Genomic DNA, 24,525 nt, shown 5'->3' with positions numbered 1-24,525 from the left:
ACCAGATTTTAAGATCTTACACTCTGCAACACTGAACTGATACCTCACTCACTTGGCTACTTAAATAGCATATTCCGATCCTCCTTGTACCATTATTGTTTAACTTGCATATAAAGATATGTAAGTTAAACAATAATGGTACCAAAATGTACATCACTCCACTAATGACCTTCCACCTTCGGGATATCACCTCATACACAATCCAGTGATACCTGACAGCCACTCACCTATCCATTATCCAGTCTCATGCATTCCAGTTTGGTTACCTACTTATAGTGTGGCAATCTATTAAGGGCTTTTTTGAAAAATTCAATCATTCGTGCATCTCTGTTGTTCAATGAATCTATCGTCATGTTGTAGTACCTAAGTAGACGGCTACAATATGGCCTTCCTTATATGCTAATGATTGCCAGTGGCCCAATGTGTCAACCTGACATGGTTCCAAAACACGGATATTATTTTCCTCTTCAAAATATATATAAATGCTGTTAGATTTTCCACTTTTCACTCTAACTATAGATGTTTTTTAGCAAAAAAAGTTTTAGAGCTTGTCTGTTTATATTACTGGTTCAAAATTTCTAACTGGGAAGAGAGCTCATTATAAATAAACATTACTAAAGTCTGATGAACAATGGCATGCAGTAACCATAAGCTGCATATTGACTTGCTGCCTGTGTCAAAATATTATGATTTTCTCTTCAAAAATATATAATTCCTATTATATTTTGTCTCAAACTATAAGTTTTTTTGGAAGGTTCACTACTAAAAGGCAAAGAGTTTAGCATTTAGTAATATGAGGTGAGGTAAAGAAAGATAAGTTCTGATATTAACAACCTCACCCACCTCTTAAACAACCAGGAGTGTACCACTTGTTATGTTGCTACTTGCAGCATTTATGTTGGACAGACAGGTCAATCTGGAGAAATCTGTCAAAAAGAATACATCAATGATGTGGAGAAAAAAACGGGCCCATAAATCAGGACTGGCGCATTTCACAACATCAATGAAACACCACCAAGTAAATTAGCAACTTACTAAACTGCTGTACATAAAATTCAAGTTTATGTATGTAGATTTAAAGATGCAAGCAAAATGATATGATGTCCAATTTAATGAAATAAAAACCAAGGTCTCATCATAAATTGACTATGAGCAGCATATATAAAACATCTGCATTAATATGCAGATCTTAATTCATTAATATGAATTAAGCTATGAAAGAAGTTATATAGCACATTACAACAATGAGCCACATGTCTGACGTTAAGCCAAGATTTTCAATATCTATTACAAGTTTAATCTGAATAATGAATACCATATTTCCTAATTGTTTTTTTTTAATCAGAAGAAATACATATTGTATGAAACTAGACATTAAATAGTAATTTCTACGAAATAGTAATTTGTATGGACATTAAATAGTAATTTCTTACCAAAAAAGTTGCAGATGATGCTTGCTAGACACAAGGTATAAAAAATTTCAGCTCTATAGGCACGTATTATGAAGATGGCAATTTAAATTTGGAAAGAGATTACAGAATAAGCACAGATGGAATGTTTGGGAGCTAGTTTAATAAATTTATATGGAAAAAGAGAGAAGATAGAGAAAAAAAATGAAGACCGAGATAATTAGGACGAAAAATGATATGAGACACATACAAAATGAGATTAGACGATTAGTAGATATGAGCAGAAGAGTGAATAAAATAAAACTAAAAATTACAGAGAAAAAGGGTTGACAAATGACTCGAGCAGTGCTGTATGAAGGAAGAGAGAGAGTGTTATAGGTGGGTTGGATAAAAGGGTATACAAAATCTGTTTTCCAGGATGGAGGATGAAGAATGGGATTGATGCTTCAGATATGGGAACTAAACAAGTATGAGAAATATCGTGATTAGAGATATAAATCTCCTAATATCCTCACGATATTAGGAGATTTATAGAGGTATCTATAAATCTCCTAATATCGTGAGGATAGATATTAGGAGATTTATAGAGGGCAGTAAAAGACAACAGAATCAGAGAAAAGGTAGTTAAGTATGTGCTACCTAGGTGTGATGATGGTTTGAGGCTTTCAAGCAAAAATTATCAGTAGCACATTAGCAGAATTGTGTGAAGAGATGGGTGCAATTTGTTGATATATAAAATTTGAAAGAAAAATGGTACTGTATGAAAATGATGGATTACCTTTCAATGGATTCGTAATGAATAATCCAGAGAGACTGTTACTAGAAAGGAGTGTAATCGGTGTTGTGAATAAGAGATCAGAGGAAAACAAGGAGGTGATATGAAAGAGCAGGAGAGTGGAATAGGTGAGACTGAAGTATCTGTAAATGGGAAGGAGAAAGTAGTGCAACAGATAAGAATGTGGGAACAGAAATTTAAAGATGAACAAGGAAATAGGGGGTCAGAGTGGACAGGGAGAATATAGTGTAATGAGAGTGGATTCTAAAGTAGAAACGAAAGTATTTATGGGGATGATCAAAATAGGAATAGGATGGTCTTGGAATGTACCCAAGCATCAGAAATAAAGAAGAAATGGATGCATTAATTGAGCTTATTTACTTGAAAAAAGTTGGAATAAGTGAAGCATGGTTGGATGAGAATAATATACTGATGGAAATATAAGTGGAAGGCTGTGATGTTTTTCATGAGGTCAAGGGAAGGAAACTGCTGCCTGATGATAACAGGGAAATTATGACTGCACAAGTTCCAAAATTATCTTAGTGGCCTGACTCAGCTGGTCTTGTCAGCAGTCTCCTTCCTCTAGAGATGTATCGAAAAACCCATTGTGGATCCTGTTGCTGTGCATTCTGTTTACATAGTGTAAGCATTTTTGTCTATATTGCCAGATAGTGTATTATAGTGATTATATTTAGTTTATTCATTATACCTTTGTTTTTGTATCCGGTCCAGTAATGCAAACAAAGTGGTATCAAAAAGTTGTGACTAGCTCTGTTTATGAGAAATTACTTTATTTATCTACGTTCACACACACTATCACCTTCAAAATAGCCCCCTTGCATATCAATACAGCGCTCCCAGTGTTCTTACCACTGCTGGAATGTGTCCTGGAAGTCTTCTTTTCGAAGCATAAGCACCTGCTGCGATTCGCGCTGGATCTCCGCAATGGTGTCAAAACGGTGACCTTTGAACTGGATCTTCATCTTCGGAAAGAGGGCAAAATCTGCAGGAGCCAAATCTGGCGATTAGGGTGGGTGCGGAAGTGAGATCATGTTGTTTCTGGCAAGAAACTCAAGTGTGAGGAGAGCTCAGTGACAGAGTGCATTGTCGTCGTGGAGCATCCAGGTTTTCGCATGCCACAGATCTGGTCGCTTTCACCAAATGTCCTCAGTTAGATGCCTTAAAACCTGGCAGTAGAACACGCTATTGATCTGGAACCTGAGGACGAATTCTCGATGCACAATGCCGAGTATGTCGGAAAAGACGATGAGCATGCACTTGGTCGAGCTGCGGACCTCCCTCGTCTTTTTTGGTCGTGGAGATGATGGGCTCTTCCACTGTGAAGACTGTTGCTTCGTCTCAGGGTCGTACACCCACGTTTTGTCACAGGTGAGGATCCTCGATATGAAGGATCGAGTCATCCACGGCATGCTGACTGAGTTCTTGGCAGACTTCGACACAGTATTCCTTCTGCTCCTGGGTCAGCAGCCTGGGAACGAACTTGGCAGCAACACGGCACATGCTCAAATCACACTTGAGGATTGCCTGGACTGTTCCGTATGACACACCGACAATGGCAACAATGTTGTGGAATGTTCTCTAACGATCCTCATGCACAAGTTGCTGAATGGTTTCGACATTGTTGAAGGGTTGGTTAAGCTCGTCGAAGGTCTTCCTGATCTCTCATCGTCTTCCAGTGATGTTCTTCTGCTCTTGAAGCAAGCGTGCCACTCAAACACCTTGAACAAACATTGCAGCTTTGCCATACACTTGCCGAATCATATCAAACATCTCATTGGCAGATTTGCCCAGTTTCATGCAGAATTTCACTTTTGCTCTTTGTTCTAACTTGCTGTCCGTGATGAAATTGCAGATGTGGTAACGCAGGTGATCAGAATAGCATCAGATGCACAGCTCCCAATGTACACAGGACAATATCTTTTAGCACACTGACTTATGAAGGTAGGTGCTCCCTGTGACTGCGTGTGCAGCCTTGTGCTGCCATCTGTTGGTCTGTTACAAACCTAGTCTCGAAACGTTTTGATACCACCTCGTATACTGCAGCTATCAAAAATTTCATTTCAACTGAAGTAAGCCATTGTTCATCTTATTCTGATGGTCCATTCATCACTTCCATAAGTAAGTATTAGTGTTGCTAATGTCTGATATGATTCAATTCTGGTATGTTTCTGTATTGTCAGATTGAAAAGTCGATTAATTATTCTAAGTGCTTCGTTGTACATTTGCATTGTTAATTAATGCAAATTTGCATTGTACATTAATGTCAGTTTCTTCTTTGTAAGCTGGACTTCAAAAAGCTAAAGCAGATTGAGATAGATGAAGGAAATAGTGGTTTTGAGCAATATGGTGTTAAGTGGAGGATGACAGGATGAAATATCTAGTTGGATGTAGCTATAGGCTGAGGAACGTGAAGGGTGGAGATAAAAAAATTTAGTGAGCAAGAGAAAGGTGATCATTATTGGTGATTTTAATTATGATAATATGGATTTGAATGAGAGCATCAGAGAATACGAAATATGAATTTCTTGAATTCTTGAGACAACTATCTTAGGCAATATGTAACAGAGGATATATATGAGGACCAAAAATCTTAGATCTAATGATATCATCATATGAAGTTATTGTGAACAGAGTGTCTAATTTTTCTCCAGTTGGTAAGAGTGCCAGCAAGACTTCTGTGAGGAAAGGATATGTATGTGGGCCTACAATGTTGGTATTATAAAAGACAGACAAATGGGCATTATAGCAAAGAAATGAGATGACGATATTTAACAGCAGTTAGAGCTAAGTGTATTCCAAAGGTGAAAAGACTAAGTAAGTAAAAATGGATGAAGAAGTATGCAATCTGAAAAATAAAGCTTTAATTATGTGTACAACATATGGTGAAGAAGGAGCAAAATGAGCAGGCCAAGGAGGACAGAGCAGAAGAGCAGTATGAGCAGTAATTAGCCAATCAAGTCAACAAAACTTCTAGAAGGAGTTTTGTTACTCTGTTACATATTGCCTAAGATAGTCGTTGACTTTCTACATATCAAAACTCCATGTTTTGATATATAGAAAGTAGAAGGAAGAATAATAATGGAAGGATGATATTTGTGAATAAAAATGGTAGATTGGTAACTGCAGCAGAGGATATAGTTGAGGCATTCATTGAGTAGTTAATCAGAGTATTTCAACCCCATGGATATAACATTATGAGGAGGGTGAGAACAGAAGGTATGATGTATGAAAGACTTACAATAGAAATTGCCAACATATACCAAAAGTCTTAAAGGAATGTTCCAAGGAGTTCACAGCAACCTTAGAATATATATACGTGTTTAATAAGAGCAATGCAACAGCATGAGTCCAAAGGAGTGGAAAGAAAGTAAAACTGTTCAACTTCACAAAAGAGATGAAAAGGCTGAGCTATAAATATAGGCATATGAGTGGTCATTAAAGTGGGATTCAAAATTGGGTTAATAGCAATTGTAGTCTGGAGTGGTTTGTTAACATGGTGACTATGAACTGTGAATAAGTTGTAGGTAGATAAATTCTCAGGTAGCAGCCTGCAAATTATCTTGTATTGTCACAGTGAACTTTACTGCTGAAAAGTAATTCACTGCTTTTGAGTCTGTTCACCCAAAAATTGTTGGAATAAGAGAGACATGGTTAGATGAGGACGACATCCTGACAGGAATAGAGATGAGAGGATATGGTGTGTTTCATGAGGACAGAAGGGGTAAAAAGGGAGGGGAAGTGCTATTGATGATAGAGAAAGAGTTATGTCCATATAAAGAAGAGATGCAAGAGGAAAATAGTGCCAGTGGTTTTGAGGCAGTATGGTGTAATATAGAGGTGAATGGAAAAATACTTGGTTGGATGTTGTTATAGACCAGGAAATGTGGATAGTAGTGACTATGAAATGTATAATCAAATTAGCCAAGCAAATAAGTAAAAAGTAATCATTATGGGCAATTTTAATTATGACAATATAGACTGGAATGATGAAATAGCAACTGGAAGTAAAGAAAATGAGTTTGAGTTTTGGAGGAATAACTACCTCAGACAGAATGTAACAGAGGGCACACGAGGATTAAGGGTCTTGGATTTGGTCATCTCATCAGAGGATGTAATTATAAATTAAGTGTCAAATCACCCACCAATTGGTGAGAGTGACCAAGAGGTGGTCACCTGGATGGTTGCCAGCAGTGTAACGACCTCTGTAAGAAAAGGGTATATGTGGAACTACAAGGGGGAGGGATTATGAAAAGCTCAAGAGACAGCTTGCACGTGTAGCATGGAATAAGGAGTTAGCTGGAAAAGAGATCAATGGGGTATTTTCAAAAACTATCTAGTAGATGCAAGGTCTAGATGTATTCCTATGGTGAGAAGGTTAAATAAGGTAGGTAGGTGTGAAATGAATGAATAATGAGATTAAGCATGTGACACAGAGAAAAAGGAAATTATGGAGGCAGCATAAGAGAAATGGAAATAACCAATTCCATAAGGACTACAAAGACCATGCAAAGCGAGTGATGGTTGGTGAGAGTGGCTAAAGAGAGGTATAAACAGCAGTTAGCTAATGAAGACAAAAAAGAATCCTAAGGAGTTCTTTCGATATGTAGCCAGCAAAAGAAAGAATGATTATGGAAGGATGACACTGATTGGAGAAAATGGTATAAAGACAGCTCTTGCAGAAGGTGTGGTGGAAATACTTAATGATCAGTTCATAAAGGTCTTTCAATCTTGTGAATGTTACTTCATGGAGAGATTGAGAGGGGTTGATGATGGGGGAGAGAGACTGACTGTAAGTGAGCAAGAGGTGTATGGGGAGTTGAGCAAACTAGATGTAAATAAGGCTGTGGGACTTGATAATATATCACCACGTATTCTGAAAGAATATGCCAGGGAGTTAACGGCCTTGACATTTTTTTAACATGAGTCTTGCACTTGGTCAAGTTCCTAAGGATTGGAACTAGGGCAAAATTGTGCCACTTCATAAAGGAGGTGATAGAACTCAAGCATCAAACTATAGGCCTATTTCTATGTCAGCTGTTGTAGTTAAGTTGTTGGAGAAGCTTGTAAGAATTAGGATCCAGAATTGGGTTGAAAACAATGGTATTATCTTTGATGGACAGCATGGATTTGCAAAAGGGAGGTCATGTTTTAGTAATCTAGTTACTTATTACAATAAGGTGACTGCTTCCATAGACAGAGGAGAAGGATTTGCAAAGCTTTTGATAGATTACTGCATGATAAGTTGATAGTCAAACTGGAGTGGATGGGGTTGGATATTAGATTGGTGCATTGGATTGGAGACTGGCTATCTGATAGGTATCAACAAGTTGTGTATGGGAGAGCAATATCCAAGAAAAGGAAAGTTATTATTGGTGTGCCTCAGGAGTTTGTTTTAGGGCCATTGCTATTTAACTTGTATATTAATGATATTAGTGAAGATTTGGATGGAGATATTCAGTTGTTTACAGATGATGCAAAGTTGGGATGAACCATGAAGAATAGAGAAGATGTTGTGGCCTTACAAGAAGACTTGAATAAATTGAGTGACTGAGCAAGGAAATGGGGATGCGAGTTCAATGTTGCCAAACGTAAGGTTTTAAAATTGGAAAACAAAAATGGGATGCAAACTTTATGCTTGGTGAGGATATATTGTTAGAGGGGTTGGAGATAAGAGAACTGGGGGTGATAGTGGATAAGGATCTGAAATTTAGGGGACATATAGCCAAAATTGTGAAGACAACACAAAGGCTTCTGGGAATGATGCAGAGGACACTGACTTGTAGAAGTAGGGAGATTCTTGTTCTGTTGTATAAGGCTTTGATTAGGCCATGTATGGACTATCGTGCCCAGATTTGGTCACCTGTTTTTCAGAAGGATGAAGAGTTGTTGGAAAGAGTCCAGAGGTGACTGACTAAGGTAGTTTCTAACCTCTGGAATATCGATTAGGAGGAAAGATTGAGAAGATGCAACTTGCAGATTCTGGTGGACAGGAGGAAGAGGGGGGGGGTAGATATGATACAGACCTACAGATTATTAAGGGGTTGTTATAGGATCAATGTTGGAGAGGTTCTACAGAAAATAGTGGGAGATCAGGGGAGAACCAGCAGTCATCCCTGGAAGGTGTGAGTAGTGGAGTGAGAAGGAGATTTTTTTCATGCAGAGTTGTGAATGATTAGAATGCCTTGCTTGAGAGTGTGGTGTCTGCAGAGAATTTGAGTTTGTTTAAAGCACGGTATGATGAGCTGTGTGTTTGATAAAAGGCCCTCCTAGATCAGTGTTTCTCAAACTTAAGATATCCGCATATCTCCCTTATCCCCTTATCAAATAATAAATAAATAAAGTATATTTCATTGTAAATGTCTATTTTATTTGAAATTATATGTTCATGTATACAAAAAATATGATCTATTTTTAATAGAACAAAATTTGGAATAGGTTCGTCTTCATTTCCCATCCATGAAAATCTACATTTGAAGTAATTCATATCATACTTACAAAGATTTTTCATCTTCTTCCTAGTTGGTTCTCGAGAGATCTCAGAGACACACCCTTATCAATTTCATTTGATCCAGATGCAATATCAACGTTTTTTTATTGCTTACAGCTACTTGTATTTATTATATTGATCTCTTTTGTGCATTTTATAAATCCAATCTTTAACCAATGATCCATACTTCAGAATTTGAAAGCTAAAAAAATTACCGTATTTACTCAAATATAACGCACTTTTTTTTTTCCAAAATTAAAGCTAAATTTTGTGGTGCAAAATATATGCGAGAATTTTCGGAAACTGAAGTTTTCAGGAAAAAAATTGCAAATGGTGTGACTTACCAAGAAGCTCCTACTCGCTACTTTAGGCATCGAGAACAATTTCCATGTGTGGATCATCAAAGTCATCTACCCAAATAGCATCATCTTCTTTCCCATTATTGCAAGCAAAAATTACCAGTAATTTACAAGATTTGAGATATGTAGAGCAGCTATGAAGAGGTGCATATGATTGGTGCGGTATTAACAAAAGATCGTGTGAACCAAAGACAAATTAGCATTTCAACAGTTGATTTGAAATGCTAATTCTCTTAAACCGAATTCCATAATATCTGAAACACATTCCCTATATATTTCTTAGTTTGAACATGTTCACGATGGGGTGGTGTCAAGCAAAACATATGTTGCCGGTGCAACATATGGTTTTGCTTGAGTCTATATAGCAGTTTCTGTTGGAGGGGAGATGTGATTCATTAGTTATGCCATTTTTATTTCAGTTGTCTCTAATTGCACTATTTGTTGAGAACTATAATGATTCCATGCGTTAATGTTGCATAGCCAAAAATTACCCCCCCCCCCCGAAGACCTTTCGCATACCCCAGGTGGGTACACGTACCACACTTTGAGAAACACTGTCCTAGATGAGTCTTTGACTCCATGGGGTCTTGGGTAATAATAATAATAATAAATGGAGGAATGGGAAACTTCTTGTAAAGAAAAAATTATAATGATATCAAGACTAAATACTTCCTATAAGAAAATAAATTAGAAAAATAAAACAACAGACTTATGAAATAAATATAAAATACAACAACAGAGCTGTACTAAAGTTTACATGTTTATATTACTATATTAAAGTTTATACAGTTACCACAAGATGCTTATCTTTTAATAGATGTAAAATAAGTTTTCTTCAGGAGGTGATATATGAGATAATTCATGACAAGATATCTCAAAGATGGCAAAGATAATTCAAATTTTTAAAAGAAAAAGAAATCAAGTTACAAAACAAGAACAAAAATCAAATTTTCAAATATAAATGCTGCCACTACTGAACTGCCTCAGGAGAATCAGTAAGATCTTGATTCCATCTTATGTGTGCAACATATGATGTGCACACTCTAAGTGGGCACTAGTTGGTAATGTGATGAACAGTCTGATTTTCTGTCTTGCAATCACATGATGGAGTCTGCATTCTCCATTTGTGGAGTGAGTAACTGCATTGACCATCTGCACTCTACTGTGACCCAGATGTTATGTAGAAGCCCAAATCCTGCTGGATGTTGACCACTGAAGAGCCCTATCAATCCACCCCAAGTGCTATGCGGTTACAGTGTAATTACCAGAAGCAAGTTTCTTGGCATATTCAACTGGCAGAATCCTGATTTTAATCAACCAAATCCACTATTTACATCATGGTGAAAAGGAAGAGATGCATCCTCAAATATTTTATTAAACTCTTGTAGTAAACTTCTATTTCTCCTTAATTGAGGGGGTTCTAATATAACTTAGAACTGGGAGCCAAAATAGAAGCATTGTTCTAATAGTACCAGATATAATTCAAATTGTGTATTTAAGACTATGGAAATTTTAATTGAATATCAATAGTTCATCAAGACAGCTGAACAGTATTCAGATGTCAATACACATCCCAATGGAGAAACACATACATAGAGTAGATGTATATGCTCCCCAGGATGTACCAGCCAGCTTGCTATGAATAATATTCTTTTAGGATGTGTTTATTACAGAATAAAGTTCGATCCAAAATAATACCTAGATGATTGGGATTGTAAAGTAAAAATGCCCTATTTAAAGGGAGGTTAGCTATAGTGAAAGCTGAGTTGGGTTTACAGCGATACTGTTGGACTTTGCAAATGCTTTTGATACTGATTTGAATGGAATTCTAATCAGTAAACTGCAGCACATGGGGATGGATATAAGGTTGGTGAGATGGATAGGATGGTGGTTGATGGAGAGATATCAGCAGTGGTGTAGCTAGAGCTTTTACCACCCGGGGCTGTCCCTGAGTTTGCCACCCTCTCAATACACATCAAAAATACTACAAAAAGTCAAAATGATGTATAGGGAAATAAAACAAAACACTATGTTTATTTTTGAAGTAAAACTTCAATTCCAACATTCTAAAATGTTATTTTTCTTGCTTTTCTGTTAGCAAAATCTTCGATGACATTGGCAAAGTATATTTCATAGCAATGTAGGTAATTCTTAATCAATTTTAATTTGGAAAAATTCCTTTCACAACTAGAAACACTTACAGCAATTGTGAGGAAAATTCGCAGTAGTATTACAATATTTGGAAATGAGTTCTCAAGACTGTATTTTAGAATTAACTACAAAAGTTCAAAAAGGTTCAAAGTGCTGTCCGGGACAGACCCCCCCCCCCCAGCTATGCCTCTGGATATCAGAGAATAATTTATTCAGAAGTAGAATCCAAAAGAAGACCTGTGACTAGTGGTGTGCAGCAGGGTTCTGTTCTTGGACCACTACTGTATACATTAATGGAATAATATTATTATTCATTAATGATGTAGGAAAGCATCTGAGAGCAACTGAACAGTTGCTCTCAGATTTGCCAGTGATGCAAAGATGGGTAGAGCAATAGTTAATACAGATGATGACACCATTTTGCAGGATGATTTGAATAGACTGGCAGACTGGGCAAAGGAGAATGAATGTCAGTTTAATGTGGTAAAGTGTAAGGTTATGCATTTTGGGGTGAAAATATTACCAGCTGTATACCACATTGGTTGAACTGTACTCCAGGAAATTGATGAAGCCAGAAACTTGTTAGTGGATAGGGAGTTCAGGTTTAGGAGGTACATAGCAAAAGTGGCTAAAGCAGGTCATCAGATCACTTGGTTACTGGAGAATATTTGATGAGCAGAGACAAGTAGGTTACTGTTCCTCTTTATCAAGCCATGATAAAAACCCATCTTGACTACTCCGAGCAGATCTGGGCGAAAGGGTTTGTTGGTGATGGGGAGAAGGTGAGTGACCAAGTTGGTAGCAGGTCTATGGAATGAACCTTACGAGAACAGGCTGAAGATTTGTGGATTACAGAAACTGGTTCATAGGTGGACAAGCGGCGATATGATTGAGACATACAAATTACTCAGGAGTTTTTACAAGATTAATTCAAAGGATATTTTTCAGAACAGGTGTGTTGGTGGGAGAACTAGGGGCCATCCATAGAAACTGAGTAAGAGTGTAGTTAGCAAGGGTGTTAGAACTAGGGTTTTTGCTTGGAGAGTAGTGAATGTGTGGAATAGATTGTCAGTCTGTTGTGGGTGCCATGAGTGAATGAGTTCAAAGTAAAGTATGATATATCTATCATATAAATGTTATATAAATGTTGGATAGTTCTTGAAATTATGTTTAGGGCCTCCGTCGATGAGTCTCAGAACTCCTTGGAGTTGCCGATAATAATAACAACCAACAATAATAATATTATTTAGATGAAAGCAGCAGAATTCTATCTTCGGACACTCAAGTTTAAGTCTCCATTTTGTAAAACACTGGCTCAGCACATCGATATCCCCATTCAAGGTGTTCTCCAAAACATTAGCTCTTATATATTGCATCCCAATTGCAAGATTGCCTGCATAGCTGAGAGCAGGTTTGAAAGATCTACAGTATGTAAATGAAATAGCAGTGGGGCAAGAACAAATCCCCAGTGAAGTCTGTCATTTACTCTTTCTACTCTCATTATCCATCGCCACCTGAATAATCCTATCAGACAGCATCTTGTTCAGTAGATGAGCCATCCTATTAAATCTTGTGATTTTCAGGGACTTGTAAGTTATTACATTTCTTTATACTCTCTCATAAGCTGCAGTAAGCTCTATAAAGACAGCCTCAGATTTTTAAATCCCACTTTGATGTATGTCAGTTAGTGCAAGAACCTGGTCCTCAATTTCAGTGTGGTATAAATCCAACTTGATCAGGTCAAAGATTATTGAAGAGTCACAGTGTTAACTCTATTATGAATAAGTCTTTCCATCAAATTACAGCAAATGCTAACAAGAGATATTGGCCTATAGCTTGCATTTTGATCAGCAGGCTTTCCCTTTTTTTAAAATAGCTACAATTTTGATCATGGGTTGATCACCATTAAATTTCACTGGTGATCAACCCACGTTTAAATATATCTGTGAAAAAATTGCTAGTCACTTTATCATCTTTTTATCACAATAAATTAAACCTCCTGGAGGGATATCATCGAATCCCAGAGACTCTCTTGGTATTATTTCGTTAACAGCCATCATAAGCTCTTCTTTAGTGAATGGCTAAAAGAGCCTGTCCACAGTTTTACTTAGCTTCTTCTCAAAAATGCATGCATGAAGCTTGCTTAGAATAAGAAGCAAGGAAATTCCTCTGTAATTCTCACAATCAGATTTATTTCTCTTTTTATAGATGGCTACTAAGAATATTCTTCCCCATTTGCCTAGAATTCTCTGAAAAGGACTTCGAGAGTCAAAGAGATATGTGTTCTCAAGGGGTATAGGTCTTGATGACAGATGTATACTATTAAAACATAGAGAAATGCCATTTATTCCTACCAACTCTGATGCATGTATGTCCTCATTGTGGCTGCTGGGTAATGTTTTTACATCTAAGTTATGCAAGGGCAAAAAAGTGAGTTGATGGCACTTGAAAAATAGGACCACTCAACTAAGGGAGTCAACCCTAGCAGAACACATTGGTCCCACATCAACATTTTCTGTTAGGAAACAACCCTAACAGAAAACATCAGTCCCACATGCAATCCTCAATCCTAGAGGATTAAGTGTTGCATGTGGGACACTTAATCCCCTCCACGAAAAAATTACCTTGTCATGAACTTTGAGGAAACAGTAACTACTGGAAGGACTAAATGACAAGAAAATAGCAAATGTTTTAAGGATTTGAGAATTGGATCATAAAACATACACTTTGGTGCTTTAAGAATGCTGCTGGAGTATTTGGATTAGTATACCTTTCTTTTAGGGTTACATGGTGATCAGCATTCATTTTAAAAATTTTATGGAATTTACAACCGTGTTAAAAAACTTTTTTTTATTATCCCGACGTTTTGATCTTCACATCAAGATCATCATATGGAGCGTACATAAGTATACAGAACAAGCTGAGTTACATGCACAGATAAAATGGTCCTTTGATTTATCTGTTCATTCCTAGGAGATTTTGCTTTGAAGTCCAAGACAAGATGTTTTATCCTCTTGTTTATAACAAAGCCTGTTAAAAACATGTGATCTTTCTTTTGGCAGCTATAAAATATAATATGATTCTTCTTTTCTGTTATCCCCTTTCCTGTCCATCTCATTTTTTGCATAACAGTAATATGTAATTTATACTAATCCATTTTAAAAATTTTATGGAATTTACAACCATGTTAAAAAACTTTTTTTATTATCCCGACATTTCGATCTTCACATCAAGATCATCATCTGGAGCGTACATAAGTATACAGAACAAGCTGAGTTACATTATTAACTAAGCTAGAGAAACAATGATTTGATCACATGTTATTCTACTGACGTGACCTCTGGTGAAAAAAAAAAAAAAAATAAATAAATAAAAATAAAATAAAAAATAAAATAATATAAAATGAAAAATAATTTTTTTTTTTTTTTTTTACATCAAGCTAAATTCTATTTTTACAAATAATAGGCAAAAATAGGACACCAATTGTTTCTGAAAGAAAACCATCTAAAAGAATGTTTATCCCTGTCGCTATAAAAATAGAATTTAGCTTGATGTAAAAAAAAATTATTTTATTTTATTTTTATTATTTTTTTTTTTCGCCAGAGGTTATGTCAGTAGAATAACATGTGATCAAATCATTGTTTCTCTAGCTTACAGTTAATGATGTAACTCAGCTTGTTCTGTATACTTATGTACGCTCCAGATGATGATCTTGATGTGAAGATCGAAATGTCGGGATAATAAAAAAAGTTTTTTTAACATGGTTGTAAATTCCATAAAATTTTTAAAATGGATTAGTATAAATTACATATTACTGTTATGCAAAAAATGAGATGGACAGGAAAGGGGATAACAGAAAAGAAGAATCATATTATATTTTATAGCTGCCAAAAGAAAGATCACATGTTTTTAACAGGCTTTGTTATAAACAAGAAGATAAAACATCTTGTCTTGGACTTCAAAGCAAAATCTCCTAGGAATGAACAGATAAATCAAAGGACCATTTTATCTGTGCATATGCACCAACTGAAGAAAAGAGTGATTCCAAAAAAACATCTCTTTTATGGTGATTTAGATAAGATCTATGGGGAATGAAAGAAGGGATATTAAAATTATTATAGGTGACTGAATGCTAAGATAGGCAAAGAACATCACACACGGGCCAACTACTAGGAAATATCAAATTCCTGATATGTACCCTCGAGGGGTATACAGGAAATGATAGTACTACATGGAAAACTTAGATTACTAACTTCCTATCTACAATTTTCCTCCAAAATAATCTGTTACCTGTCAAGACTTCAACATTACCAGATCTTATATCTCTCTCTCTCTCTCTCCCTCTTCTAAGGCACTTTTTACTATATCAATCCACCTATATCTTGGTATTCCTCTATGTCTTTTTCCTGACAATCTGGTAGAACACTTGTTTTTCTAATCTTACCTTTCCCATTCTGCTTAGGTGACCATACCACCTGAGATTAGCTCTGCTAACACATTCCTGGTTGCTAACAATGTTAAGTTCTTTCCTAACCAATATCCTCATTTTTAATATGATACTGCCATTAATGCTATATGTTCATGCTCCTAATCATTCCTTTAAAGGCTATGTGGAGGTCTCCTCTGAGTTATACAGTTTTGACCATTAAGCACACCACTAGGAAATGCTTCTTCAAGAAACATGGTTATTGGTAGTACAATGTTTAATTATAAAACATTCATGAAATGATGTCTAAGTATTCTGATGTATACCCCCTTCAACCAAATTGATCACCTCCTAATAGATTAAGACACTTGTCCAATTTGAGGGATATCAGACCTCAAACAGAGGGGCAAATATTGGCTAACCACTAATCTAGTTATATCAAAGATTAGAAACAGAATCTCAAATGCAAGAAAGCTCCCATGCCAGAAAGTTCAATAATACAAGATTAAAGGATTCAAAAGTTACAGCTAGACAGTGAAAAAATTAATGCCTGTCTAATCTTATTGATAGTGAAAATGCTAATGACACTTGGGAAATTCTTAAGGATGTGATGGTGACAGCAGCAGATATAGTATTAAGAAAAGTAGCTAAAGCTGAATATAATCATTGGTTCAATGCATTAGTATTTGCCCCATTTAGCAAAAAATGGGGCACATGGGGCATATTGGCTCAGCTTTAAATAGCACGGAATGGTCTGTTTGGCCTACACCATTTTAGAAGCTTGCTCCGAGAGAAATAGGTTGGTGCTTGATTATTAATTACTTAGAGTGTTAATTAAGAGTATTAAGTACTGTACGGCTGCTGTTAAAATCTATTGTTTTTCAATTCTCCTGTAGCTCTGTTGAACATTGAAAATGCCAAAAAAGAAGTGTGATTATACAGATGCTTTAAAAACTCCATTTCCGTTTTTAAAAAAATCTACTAAATTGGGCGAGACAGATTAAGTAGAGTGTACAGTTTGTAGTGGCTTGTTTAGCATCGAGCATGGCAGAAAGTCCAACATTACCCAGCACATTGCTACAAAAAGACATAAATCTTAGTAAAATGTGTGCATAGTAAACCTTACCACACACACACACACACACACACACACTTGGAAAGTTAGAATCATTTTGTAAGACTGGCATATGTGATGAATGAGCATACTAAACTTTCACCATCTGTCATAAGTGTCCCGTATTTTTTTCAAATGTATCTGGGATCCCTACTCATAGAGGAATACTATATGGTTAGTAAAGATGAAAAGAGAGTGCATAAGAATAGCAAGAAGAAATACTATGAGGATGAAAGGGACAGGAACATCTCCAAACTTTAAATACAAATACAAGTAGGACCTTCCATCATTAGTGAAATAGATGCAGGAAAGACTTCCAACCTACTTCCATTATGTAGGGATAGGGAGAGCATAATCCTGAGTGGGAATGAAATGATACTAGAAAGAAAGATAAGCAGAGCTTTTTGATGAATTACTGAATACTAACGTATCTGATCAGCTGGATGACATGGATAAAACAGAGCCAAACAGAAGATTTAGAAGTAGTTCAACCAACAGCAACAACAGCTGAAGTGGAAGAAAATATTACAAAACTTAAGAACAATAAAGACACAGGAATAGATATGATACAAGCAGAATTAATTAAAAATGCAGGTACAGAATATTTCAACTGTGTTCACCTTATTACCAAAATCAAGATTAATGAAACAATCCCAGACAAGTGGAATCTGAGCATCATATGCCCTATTGATAAGAAAGGTGATAATGATCTGCTCCAATTATAGAGAAATCAATTTATTATGTATCATCTATAAAATTTCCTCTGGCAATCTACTGAAGACACTTTCCCTTATACAGAGAATATTACTGATGATGTGGCTTCTGTGAAGAAAGATCTACAAATGATCAGATTTTTATTATACAATGGGTGCTTAAGGGTCAAAGCTGTATTACTGAGAGGAGACCTCCACATATCTCTTAAAGAAATGTGGAGAACTGATCAGGGCTTCTGACCTAATGTCCAATCCTCACCTTCTCATGGTGCACCCTGTTAGGTATCTACCTGGATACTGAACAAATGAGGATGGGCTGGCAATTTGGGATTTAGCTGACCAAATTGTATTGTTATTGGCTTAAAACAAAATAAAAAATGATGGTACAACAAGAGAGAATTTCATGCCGGTTGGGGCATCACCTGGTTAAACAAGGCCCCTGTTGTTTTCTCCAGGGAACCAGGGTGAACAGTAAAAAGTAAGCTACTGGAGCAAATCCTGAAACACACCCCCAAATCAATATAACCAGAGTTCAAGACCAGTAATATCAACATAAGAAGCCTGAACGACAAAGAAATGGAGCTAGCTGAGGAATTGGATAAGTACCAGATCAACATAATAGGGGTGAATGAAACAAAAGAGACAAAATCTGTTGAGATTTATCTGAGCAATAAATACAAAATGTTATATTCGGGCAATGACAATTCAGGGAAAAGAAGGCATAGCTATAGCATCTTAAATGACAAGCAATATCAAGTAGAGTGATGCGGGCAAATATCAGAATATGGAACTTGACAATGATGAGACTTATTTGTGCCTATGGTGCCACAGAAGTTCTACAGTTGGAAGTGGAGGAATTTTTTGAGGCTTTAGGAAAGCACTGACACAATGAAGAATGAAAAGTTGGTCATTGTTGGGGATCTAAATAGCAGACTAGGAAATAATTGTGAGACAAACAAAATTATTTTGGGAAAATTTCGAGAAACAAGCAAAGCTAATAAAAATGGCAAATACCTCTTGATTTCTGCTCAGGACATGGACTGGTTATTACTAACACTATGTTCCAACATAAAAATGTGCACAAATTCATACGGAGAGAAGAGACAAGGAATAGGAACAGTCTCATTGACTTTATTATTGTTGATAGTGATGTTTTTCTCACTGGTGAAGAATACTTGAGTGTACAGAGGATTTGAAATTGGAAGTGATCACCATTTAGTTTTGAGCAGGATAAAATTGAATTTCATATTGAAAAGAAGAACAAACATGTAAAAAAATTTAAAAGCAAATAAAAGTTGAGCAGCTCTCAGATGTGAACTGTAGACTAAAATACACAAACATTATTCAAGAAAAAATGAAAGAGTTTGAGGACAGGAATCAAACCTTGGAGATTCAGTGGCAAATCTTGAAGAAAGCATTGATAGATTCAGCCAGAGAGGCATGTGATGAGTTTGTCAGCAATGATAGAAAAATCAGAACTCCATGGTGGACACAGGAAGTGCAAGAGGCAGTGAAGGAAAAGAAGAAAGCATATCAAAAGTTCCTGGCAAATAAGTCAGCCTATGATCTCAGAGAATACAGAGACAAATGTAAGATCGCTAAACACTATGTAAAACTAGCTAAACAAAAGTCATGGGAAGATTTTGATAAGAACATAGAAAATAAATATTGAGAAGGTGGCAAAATATTCTGGAGGCTGTTGAAAAAGCTCAGAAATGGAGGAAAGAGTGCTGTAAAAGGAACTAGAGATGATAAAGGTGACATGAAATCGGGTAAAAAAGATATCCTACTGAGTGTGGAAAAATATTCCTTGAAGTATGGAGTAATTACTTTGAAAAATTGCTAACGAAACAATCAGTGACAGCACAGTAGTAAAAACACTCATGAGGCATGCAATCAGGAATGCATATCCATACTTGAAGCAGATAAAAAGAGAAAGCCATCAAAAGCCTGAAATGTGGAAAGGCAGTGCAAACCGATGATATTTGATCAGAAATGCTCAAGTATGGAGGTTTAAGTCTTGCAGTGACTGCACTTCATAGTTCAGAAGGTTTGGAGAGAGGGATGAATTCCCGATGATTGGAGTAGAGTTCTCATAGTACCCATTTATAAAAAGAGGAATAAAACAATGTGAGAATTACAGAGGTATTTCTCTAATGAGTGTTCCTGGTAAGATTTATGCCAGTATACTTGAGATATGGTTGGGAAGGATTGTGGAAGAGAAGCTTGGTGAAGAACAAGCCGGATTCTGGCCAAACAGAGGCCATCAGATCTTCACAAACAACAAATAGTTGAGAAATCACAGGAATATATCAAATATCTGTATTTAAATTTTGTAGATCTGGAGAAGGCATATGACAAGATGCCAAGAGAGAAGCTATTCAAAATGCTACAGTTGTATGGTGTCAATTGGGCATTATATCTAGCAATATTTAGTCTCTTTATTATGCAAGTCAGCAGCTAGAATTGAAGGATGTGCAGGAAGATTGTTTTATGTCAAATCTGGTGTTAGACAAGTATGTACATTATATCTATATGGATCACATTATGAAGGAAAGTGGTATTAAGCCTGATATCAAAACTGGAAATGTTAATCTCAGCTCTTTACTTGATGCAGATTGTGTTATACTTCTAAATAAATCCAGTACAAGTCTGCAAAATTGTCTGACTAAATTGAATAACTGTTGCAACAGATATGGTATGAAGGTCAGCAATAGCAAGACAAAGACAATGAAAATAGACAAAAGCATTGAAAATGTCAACTGCATTGTGAATGGAGAACCTGTGGAACAAGTAAAACATTTCAGCTACTTAGGCAAGATTTTTAATGAAGATGGTAAATTAAAAATGGAAATAGACAACAGAATCAAGAAAGCTGGTATGGTATGATGTCAACTGAATAAATTTATATGGAATAAGAGAGAAATTAGTCAAAATACTAAATTAGCTGTATAAAAGACAGTGTTCAAATCAATTTTAACTCTTATGAATCTGAGAGCTAGCTTAGAAATAAAACACTTGACCAAAGACTAGAGAATGCAGATATGAGAGTCCTGAGAAAGATTAGGGGTGTGAACAAATGTGCATCAATGGCAATATCATATTAAAATTAGGATATTAGGAAAGAACTTTACATTGTTAGCATCCAGAAATGTGTTAGCAGAGCTAATCTCAGGTGGTATGGTCACTTAAACAGAATGGGAGAGGAAAGATTAGAAAAAGAAAAATAGTTAATAGGAAATTAGTAATGGATACAAATTCTGGCATATGCAGATGATACTAATATAGGAATGACACAGAAAGCAATGAAAGAAACATTTATCAGTTTGGAAAAGGCAGGAAACAAAATGCATGTGCAGAATAACCAAGAAAAAACAAAATATATGCGAGTAAGCAGAAAAATTTGTAATGAAAATCCTTCTCAAATTGAAATCGGTTCCTATAAATTTGATACTCTTTACTGTAACTTTATATACATTGGATAAAAGGTATTGTAAAAATGATAATTAGTGTTGCGGTTCAGAAACATATTTAATGAGCAAACAGATGTTTCTATTATTATTACGTAACACCTCCAGGGAGTCCAAAGATTCATCGAGGGAGGGCACTGCTCCCTGATATCTTGAGAATATAGAATTCTCAGATATCATGGTATAACATGAAGAGCAAATAAATTAAAAACCCTGCATAAAAGATAATAGATGAATTATTTAAAAGAAAAAGAAATATCCTTGCATCCAATAAAATATAAAGGTGTTTGGTTGAACTAACTAACAAAAAGAAAGAATATATTAATGTTGTAATATGATATAAAAGAGAAAATTTAACTAAATAAGACAGCAAAGGATTAGTCATAAGAGATGGTATGTGAGAGGCTAGAGATTAAAATATTAAGTGAATTCATAGGGAAATTTTGGAAGGGGGATTAAGTTAGAGGCTAGCAGAAGAAAAACAACAGACTATCGCTCAGGGCCGATTCTCGGATTGAGACATCGTTTGGCTTGCCGACTAAAGGACGTTTGGCAAAAAAAAAAAACGCCACCCTAATTGGTCGGTAAAGTAAAAACAAGTAGGGGGCGGAGAAAAGAAGTTAAAGAGGGTGCCATTAGGAGAGCAAGTATAAAAGGGTTGGAACCCCTTCGAACCTCAAACCGTTCACAGGATAAGGTGGTCAGCCCCTACACCCTAGTGTATCCTATGTCCTGTAGTGTTGAGTTATCAAGACTGGTTTGCCTGCTTTGCAGGATGAAAAACCCCAGGATAAACTGGGGAAAAAGCCTTATTGTCCACGCCCAAGACTGGCTAACTTGGCTATGGATGAGGAAGATCCTTCAACTCCTCACATCACCGACGGGAATCGAACCTAGGACACTCCTTCCTCAGGCATATGGTTGCAAAGTGCACAGCCACTAGGCTAACCGTGTTAAAATGAATAGATTAAGTTGGGTGGAATGTAATATATGCATGGATAATAATATAGTTGAGATGAAGTTTAATGCTAGGCCATAAAGGAAAATTGGAAGTACTACGCTGAGATGGGAAGATGGAGTGATCCAGAAAATGAAAGCTCCGAGTATCAAAAATTAGAGGAATTTAGCAATGAATAAGAAAGGGTGGCAGAAGTTTCTGAAGGAAAGCCAAGGCCCATTAGAGCTGTTGAGCAATTGATGATGTAAAGGACTTCAGATTTAAACAGCATATTCACAATGAAAAATTTTAATCATTTCCTTCAGGTATCATCTACTCTAACTGCCTTTTCACATTTCAGGTTTTTGATGACGTTTTGTACCTGTATTATTCATATGTGTCTCTTAATAGCATTCCTTGAATTCTCTAGCACTGTTATGTCACTGCTTGTTACATTTAATAAACCTTTATATTTCAAATGTCTCTTAAAATCTTAAAAACATAAAGTTTCTATCTTATCTGGCTATAGCACCAACAAATGAATAATATCTGTATAATTTTTTATACATACACATGTGCAGTGCTCTGGTATGTTTCCTGCTTAACAATATGTAAATAAACTAATTTTCAAGATAAAAATAAATACAGGAATGAACAAAAACAACTATTGAGATTATCATTAGTTACTTAAAAAAGAAAAAAAAATTCATACATACGAAACCACCTGTAGATTCAGGTTAGGAACACAGATATCATCAATGCCACAATTCTTCTGAATATTTACCTAGAATAAGGTAAATAGATATTAAGAATAAAAATTTCACAATTTATACTTTTTTCACTCAAAAGATACAAATAATTCACATTTCAAAATGTTGCAATTTATGGAAAATAAATGTCATCAGCTGGCAGTTCATCATCTATCATTGTACTTGCAGTAAAAAATTTGCAAACTTATGTTAGAATTTCTTTATGCAAAATAATGCAAGCAAAGCAACAATAGCACTAGAGTTCAGATAAGAAACAAACTATTTTTGTTATTTAGTATAGTTGTAATACAGTAGAGTTTATACTTATAGTATCATTTAAATAGTGCTTATAGTAGAGTGTTTAGTATAGTTGTAGAAGTTCCTAATGCTCGGCACTATTTGAATGATGGCAGCAGCCGCAGTTCAAATTACTAATGGCATGTCACCAAGGCCACCTCTATTTAATGACTACATTTTGCACAGCATACTACAGGATATTGTGGTATGTGGTGCTTGTGGTATGTATGCATCCTGGCAGTTGGATATGTAGCAGGTGAGAGATGGGGGAGTACATATTTGCAGAAAATGTAAGAAATGGGAAGAACTTTGTGAGTTAGATGATGGAAGTTTTTTCACTTGGCTATGCTACCAATTATATATTTGGTTTAATCCTTAACCCAAGTATAAGCACCTGAAGTATTTTCAGGACTGGGGCAACACGTGGCAAAGGTGGTATAACTTCTCATCACTTGCCTTAGCATCCCATAATGCAAAGCAGATCTCCAACGCAGACATGTCTAATGCTATGCATTAAGGGAAGGGTCACTACCCATGACCAAGAGGTGATGGTACTAAGGTGGAAGTAATGGAGAAGTCATTCCATATAGGAGTTGCCAAAAGGTATCACATCTTATTAAAATTCTCTAGATTAGAGATAAGTTGATGGAAGTTTTTTCACTTGGCTATGCTACCAATTATATATTTGGTTTAATCCTTTATTCAAGTGTAAGGAGGTGTGCCTTGCATTATGGGATAATACTAAGGCAAGTGATGAGAAGTTATACCACCTTTGCTAGGAGTTGTCCCAGTCCTGAGAAAATACTTCGGGTGCAAACTTTGTTTGCTAACACTTGGATAAGGATAAAACCAAATATATAATTTGTGACTTAGAGATTAGCATAACAGACCTCAACAGTGTTGCATCAGAGGCAGGAAAATATCAAACTAGAGAGATGAGTATAACAAGCAAAATATAAATGAAAAAATAAGAGTGGGAAGTGTGGAAAGTTAGAATAATTGTGAAGTTTTCGGAGATGGTCTTAATTGGGAGGATGAATGGCAAGCAAGAGTGGGTAGCTTGCAGAGAGAGAGAGAGAGAGATGAGCTGAAAGAAGTAGCGGAATGTCTTAGGAATGAGTTGAGAAGTGTGAAATATGAGATTAAGAGAATGGAAGAGGTGAATGCATGGCAAATCAGAGTAGGAATGAGAAAGAGAGAGTTATGGGAATGATAGGAAAGAATAGAAGTAGTAGAAGGGAGGGAATGAAAAGAATGCAAGGGAGTGCTGGAACCAGGGATACAGAGATGCCAGGACAGCAGGTAAGTAAGGGGAATGGAGAGAGAGATGCATGTAATTAATCAAGGAACAGAGTGCTAAGAGGTGTGATGTATGGAGACGATGATCTGTGGTGTGCAATGCCAAAGGAGTGCTTTGTCTGGAGGAATGACAGAAAGTGTGGCTATGGCAATTAAGCAGGGTGAAAAGGTAGATGAGATGACTGTGATGGTGGGCACAAATGACTTGAGAAGCAGTGTAAATCAGGTGGCAAGAGATCTGAGATTCATGCTTGAGGTTGTACAGAAGAAAATTCAGAGACAGAAGATAGTGTGTGTTGCCAGGTATGATAATGATGA

General features: G+C 36.1%; 1 protein-coding gene across 1 annotated transcript in view; it reads right to left on the bottom strand.

Moving 5' to 3' along the window:
• LOC150105451 (integrin alpha-PS2-like) overlaps window positions 1-24,525 on the bottom strand; it is a 536,973-nt gene that overhangs the window by 133,199 nt on the left and 379,249 nt on the right. Inside the window, exon 19 of the mRNA XM_090394825.1 lies at window positions 22,579-22,646. Within this exon, the coding sequence (XP_090250951.1) occupies window positions 22,579-22,646 (68 nt within the window). The remainder of the gene's footprint in view (window positions 1-22,578; window positions 22,647-24,525) is intronic.

This window comes from Typopeltis vanoorti, chromosome 6 (assembly GCF_054136105.1).
Source record: "Typopeltis vanoorti isolate ZY-2024b chromosome 6, IOZ_Tvanoo_1.0, whole genome shotgun sequence".
Classification (NCBI taxonomy): domain Eukaryota; kingdom Metazoa; phylum Arthropoda; class Arachnida; order Uropygi; family Thelyphonidae; genus Typopeltis; species Typopeltis vanoorti.
The sequence above is the reverse complement of the archived record's forward strand: the minus strand, read 5'-3'. Positions and strand labels throughout refer to the sequence as shown.